Source organism: Ptychodera flava, chromosome 4 (genome assembly GCF_041260155.1).
Source record: "Ptychodera flava strain L36383 chromosome 4, AS_Pfla_20210202, whole genome shotgun sequence".
Taxonomy (NCBI): Eukaryota; Metazoa; Hemichordata; class Enteropneusta; family Ptychoderidae; genus Ptychodera; species Ptychodera flava.
The window spans coordinates 39,576,872-39,583,077 of record NC_091931.1 but is presented as its reverse complement, the minus strand read 5'-3'; the positions used below and the strand labels follow the sequence as shown (position 1 = coordinate 39,583,077).

The following is a 6,206-nucleotide window of genomic DNA, read 5'->3' as shown; positions in this document are numbered from 1 at the left end:
TTTTGCGTAAGTTATACAAAACACGTCAGTATTACAAAATGCCGCAGCACAAACGTGTATAACGCTTGAAGCGTTGTACAGAACACACACAATCACAAAACAGAACACACCGGAGCATTCCCTCGAGCAAGAGAGATGTTTTTATCAGCTCGAGTGAGAGACACAGATATTACTTAACTCCTAATCCATCAGCGGAAAAAAATCATTTTGTGGCAAGAAGAAATACAACGTAGATGTTTCGGGTACATCCCTTCATCGTATCTATGTATAATGTCATACCTGCTCTAAGTGGTGACGAAACGTTGTACCCGAAACGTACACGTTTTATTTCTTCTGATCACAAGTGTTTTTATCATCCCACTGGTCGGTTTGTAGTTTATTTTATCCACTTCGCTTGTTGCTTTTTAATTCCTTTTTTGATTTGGTTTGTATTATTTTTTCATCGGCATTTTTTCGTGCGTTTGAGCGTCGGCAAAGAAGTTACTCTTGTTTCCATCAGCGTTGCTCGGCACATGGTACACGACTTGACATTCTAAAGCAACACATTGCAGCCGTCAACGTATTTTGTCAATTATAGACTAATATCTCTGTAAGCAAAAGCTAGATTCAATTATACTTGTCCAGCTAACAGACTGTATTTAATTTTCTATGGCAGTGTGCCTCTGTACATCTATAAATCTTTGTTTACAAGAATTGAAAGAACCTTTCATTCGCAACACTTTGCACTGACCGGAAGTAAGCAAATCCAAGGTAAACGTTATCGAATGCAGCAAATGACAGGCTCAATTGGGACAATGAATCAAAAAGTTCTCACGAAATTATTATCTGTGTTAGGTTTTCAATTTTACTCTACGTAGGTATATGCGTTCATCATATCAATCATCAACGTTAGCCTATTATAATAATTACGTTAAATATTTAAAACATTATTTGACTTTGTTGACTAAAAGCTTAAGTTTTCCTGGGCGTCCCTATACTGGCTGTTTCCTCCATTGTAGAACAGCCGCTTTTCCTTGTAAAATGTTTACAGCATAAAAGGACTATGTTCATTTCAAAGTTAGTACGGAAAAATCTGTCGAGATGTGTATACTTTCTGCGACATTCGAGTTGGTTTCGTGTAATGTACACCTAGATTCCTTGATTTCCTCTCCTCCCCTTACTGATTTAAGAATCGATTTTAGGGAATTGTATTTCTCACCGTTACCCGCTTATCCACCGGTACCGAGCCTTCCGGGACCGCCACTCCACAAATACAACAGCAAACTATAAATATCGTCGTTTCCTTCATGTTCAATTCGTTATATTGCCACTGCACTTCCCACTCAGATGAAAATATTGAGCCTATTTCTGTTTATTTGATATCTGTTATACAGTTGTCGGTCGATATAGCATCATGCACACACTTGACTGTCTGGTAAAGAATACTTTGCTGACTGACCGCGACCTCTCCCAGACTGTCTGCATATGAACTACTAAAAAGCCTACTATCATATGGCACGCTTTAGGCCACTATCCACCACGATGATTGCGTGAATCCATAACGGTTTTTCGATGACGTGACAATAATTGATTATTGTAATGGCTAACAGTGCAACATACAAATTCCGCTTCTGTGATGCTACGCAATATCCAATGGAAACTTTCACCTGAATTTACTTCCAAGTAACACATCTACATAATGATAGTATTCATTCCAAAGTAACACGCGATCGGTACCTTGTTGAAGAAAGCAAACGAAGTGGGGTTGGGTTTTCTGACAAATATAAAAAAATAGCTTGAATGGAATTTTAGCTCATCAAGTGTGCGTTTATGCTTTTCGCGATGACGTTGTGAGGTGATGAAAGAATATGCCACTAGTCCTCTGGCTTGTCACGGGGGTTAAGGGAGGTCGATGTTGACACACTTTACAAAAACTGTCGATAACCTTGTCTATAGTGTCAAAGACATTGATGACTTTTGTCTCAACACACTACATGAAAAGAAAGCACTTCCGTTACTGTTTGGTTCAAATAGCTTGCAAAAACTATCGATATGTGATTGGTCAACTTTCGACGAATTACTAAGGTTATGATTAATCATTGTGAAACTTGAAGCAATGTTTTATTCCGACAACACTGTTTTCAAATTGTCTCATCAGTGAGGCACAATCATTGCCCAGCTGCCTATCATTCATAAATTGCCACCTATTCAAAGAAATTGTGATCATCCATATTGGCACTTTCAACTTGAAAGAAAACATAACTTTGTAAAAGTGGGAACATTTGATGTAATCTTTTCAATTTTTTCATATATACTAAATATGCTGGTGTGACACGGTTTTTCATAAGTTCACGCCTTTGTATCAATTTGAATAAAAATACTAAGAACAAATAGAAATAACAACAGATAATACAAACTGTTACAAGAACAAGGTAAGGGCAATGTTCCGAGCTACGATGTTATTTCACAAAATGCAACGGCCGATATCATACAACTACAACATATTCGGTTGAATGTTTGCTCGCAGTCTGTGTCGTTTTCCAACATAGTTTAGCTTTTCTCAAATGACTGATCAATAAAAACTAGTTTCCAATAAAGATTTAGTTAAGCTAAATACACGATGACCAATTTGCCTGTTCTTGTAGTTACTCGGGCAAATGACGATGACACTGTCTTGAAAGCATTTAAATTGCGCTTTTCATCATGCCAAGACCGCCGGAGGGCTATCGTGTAAACCGTGCAATCCAATTAACGCAAATAGATTAGATTTCCGTTAAAATAAATCAGAAATTGGCTTAAACAAATATCATTAATTGGGGATTGCTAGTTTGCGTGTTTTGTTGTTGATTTTTATTTTTTCAGGATAATTGACCAGCATGTCATTCCTTTTTGTTTCAACATTTGGAAAGTTTCATACAAGTCAAATACAATTTCCAATCACCGTCAAACATTCGTGCCTTCCACCGCCCTCTAATTAATTTGCACCCTCAACTTTACTTTGCCCTCCCAGTTTCTCTTTATGATCTCAAATATTTCAATATCGTAAAATTAGTCAAGATATCGTTAAATTTACCGATGGAAATTCAGAAGTGGACGATGATCTGTAAATCTCTGCAATTAAGGTTCATATAGTCGATGTCTTTAATAAACTTTCATCATAAAACAAAGCTGGAAAAGAGAAAATAAGGGTGTCGTCTTGAGGGGGTGCAGCCAATAACTGCAGGAGTCCATAATATTTGCATATAATTTATGACGACATCGATATCCTATAAATTCTGCGATATTCGCCCTGTAGAGACACTCGTCCGACACTCTCTTTAGAAGTACAGTGCAGAAAATTCCAGGCTTTTTGGCATCACCCTCGGAACAATGTAAGTATAATCGTTATTTTTTTTTACTGAATCCGTTGTAACTTTAATTAATTTCGATGTTGCAACAAAGTGTGCGTGCCTTTGAATGGAATCGACCCGCTCCCAACCCTGTGTCACGAACCAGGTTGCCCTGATATTAACATCTTTATCTTTCATTTTAAGGTTTAATGCGCGTCATGGACAGATATTCGGACTCTCAAATTTTGCCTATACTTTTCTAGTCGGAGAAAGTTAATTTTTCACCATCTTAGTTTTTTATCTTACTTTTTCTTAGTTTTCTTAATTAACGGGTATCGTACTTTGGTCCAGCGATTGATACTTTTATGGACAAAATCATGGAAAACATCATTAATGATGTACAAAGTCATAGACACGTACACGCATGCTATTCCCGAGATTGAAAAGAAGCCGTTAATCTGTACATAAGTATAAACGAAAGAAATGCTGGAAGTATCTCTATACGAGTCTGTTGGAATGTTATCGATATCATTATACATTACAGGAGAGGGGTTGTTATCACAACGTTGTTGGTACTAGCTGTACTATCAGCATGCTTTGCTGCCTCCGCACCCAAAGCAGACGCTACCATCGACGAAACATCTGCCGTTGAAGAGACACCTGACATCGCGTCTGAGGCAGAATTCGAAGACTCAGAAGATGATTTGGAAGAGAGAAGTTTTGAAGAAGACGACATGGAGGAATTCAATGAAAGCGACCTGGACGAACGCAGCGTTGAGGACGAAGAATTGGAGGAAGAAAGCGCTGACCAAGACGAAACTGCAGAGCAAGAAATTGATGAGGAAGAAGAGACAGATACACATGAAATGAGCACAGCTGATGATGAGACGGAGGAGAGCAGTGAAGACGTCGATGAAGAAGCCATTGAGGTCGTGAAAGATGGTAAGCATACATTTTTAAATATGTATCTCTTTAGGTAATTTGTTCGAATATTGCAAAGATTCGCTTTGGTCAACGTTTTGTTGAACGTGAATTTGGTGTAATATGGGGGGGCATTAAACATGCGTTGATCGCGCAGCTGCGAGAGCGTAATCGATGACACAATTGCATTTTCATATATATATACAAGGCAGTGAAAACCAACATCGGCAGAACATTCCTGAACTTGATTAAGACCCACTTTCCAGAAGGCCACCGTCTACACAAGCTCTTCAACAAAAACAACGTAAAAGTAAGCTACAGTTGCTCCAGAAATATGGGCAACATAATCAAAGCCCACAACAACCAAATACTACATAAAGACAGGGAACAAGAGAAGTTGTGCAACTGCCGCAAAAAGACGATTGTCCACTTTCAGGAAACTGCCTCACCTCTTCAGTAATATACAAAGCCACTGTCACCACAAACAACGATCAGAAACACTACATTGGACTCACGGACTCAACCTTCAAACAAAGATACACGTATACATTCAAAACACCCAAGCACAGAAATAGCACAGAACTCTCACATGGAAACTCAAAGACAACAACAGAAACTACGATATCAAATGGTCAATTATCGACAGAGCTCCCCCTATTCAAATAAAACCAAACGCTGCAACCTTTGCATAACAGAAAAACTCCATATAATTTATTCAGACAGCAAATCAACCCTCAACAAACGAGCAGAATTCCTCTCAAAATGCAGACACCGCAGCAAATTCCTCCTCATTAATAACTGACCTGCCATTGGCCGCATCCGCTTATTTGAATATGCATACTCACCTGCAACACAATATAAACAGTCCCATTCCCGCCATATCCTCACTCCTGATGATTGCTTAGCGCATGAAACAGCCTGTAGAGTGACAACTACAAGTTCCTAGATTCTCAGTATTACCGCCCTGCAGAAATGCATTGAGCACTATACTTTGCCTGCATTGACAAGCAATCCATTTTCGTATATATATATATATATATATATATATATATATATATATATATATATATATATATATATATACGCCTTCTGTTATTTATTATTTTAGTTATAAAAAACGCCTTCTGTTATTTATTATTTTAGTTATAAAAACACGACTTTTACTTGAAACCCTGGTGCAGGGAGAAACAAAGTTTCACCAGAGGTGCATCAATGAGAATGTTTCCCTTTGTAATATACGTGACTGTATCAGTGTATCATGAAATATGAGTTCACGAGCCTTTCACATAAAGGGTTCTCAGAGAGAAAACAGTCAACCATCTGGTTTTTCCAATGCTTTGTTTTGAAATTCCAGATTTCACCATGAGGAGTACACTTTTAAACAGACCAAAAATTAAAGAGATTTGATTTTTTCACTTTAAAGCAGCCTTACTCTTGACAAATATGTTTGCGAACTTGTTCGACAAGACTTCCCTATAAAATTTATCACTTCAATATGTGAAGGTAATGTTGTGTCAAAGGCATTGTTTTACAATAATTCGACGCCTAAGTTTAAAATGAAGTATAGAATTCTTAATATTTCAACATGTTACAACAGTTGTACCTTGTATTACACTGAAAATGGAAAAGTATTGGTTGTTACACAAGTTTTGAACACGGAAAAAAGCTTTGAGTGCATGCTTCTACGAGAATTATTTAACAGTCCTGATGCAAACGGATAAGCATGTGCATAGCGAATACATGTCATTACTATGCGGCACTTTATTGCTAGTCACATTACAATCGTGGCCAATGGTCAGTAGTTTTGTTTTTCTTTGTTTCCACAGCTCACAGACGATGGGCCTGCTATCACAGGAAGTGTTACAGGGTGTTCACTTGCCACTACAACTGGTATCAAGCATATCGAGTTTGTAGAAGATACCGCGGTAATCTTGTCAGCATCCACAACTGCTACCAGAACCGCATTGTCGCAGGTAA

General features: G+C 37.9%; 1 protein-coding gene across 3 annotated transcripts in view; it reads left to right on the top strand.

The window, feature by feature from the left end:
• The window catches only part of LOC139131730 (low affinity immunoglobulin epsilon Fc receptor-like), a 123,261-nt gene that overhangs the window by 72,689 nt on the left and 44,366 nt on the right, over positions 1 to 6,206 (top strand). For 2 of the 3 annotated variants that reach the window (XM_070697933.1, XM_070697930.1), the window contains exons 1-3: positions 3,262 to 3,350; positions 3,853 to 4,250; positions 6,056 to 6,202. The exons of the other annotated variant lie outside the window; for it this stretch is intronic. In XM_070697933.1, coding sequence (XP_070554034.1) covers positions 3,349 to 3,350; positions 3,853 to 4,250; positions 6,056 to 6,202 — 547 coding nt within the window. In that variant the 5' untranslated portion in view covers positions 3,262 to 3,348. Of the gene's footprint in view, positions 1 to 3,261; positions 3,351 to 3,852; positions 4,251 to 6,055; positions 6,203 to 6,206 lie in introns of those variants that run through there. 3 annotated transcript variants of the gene reach the window in all.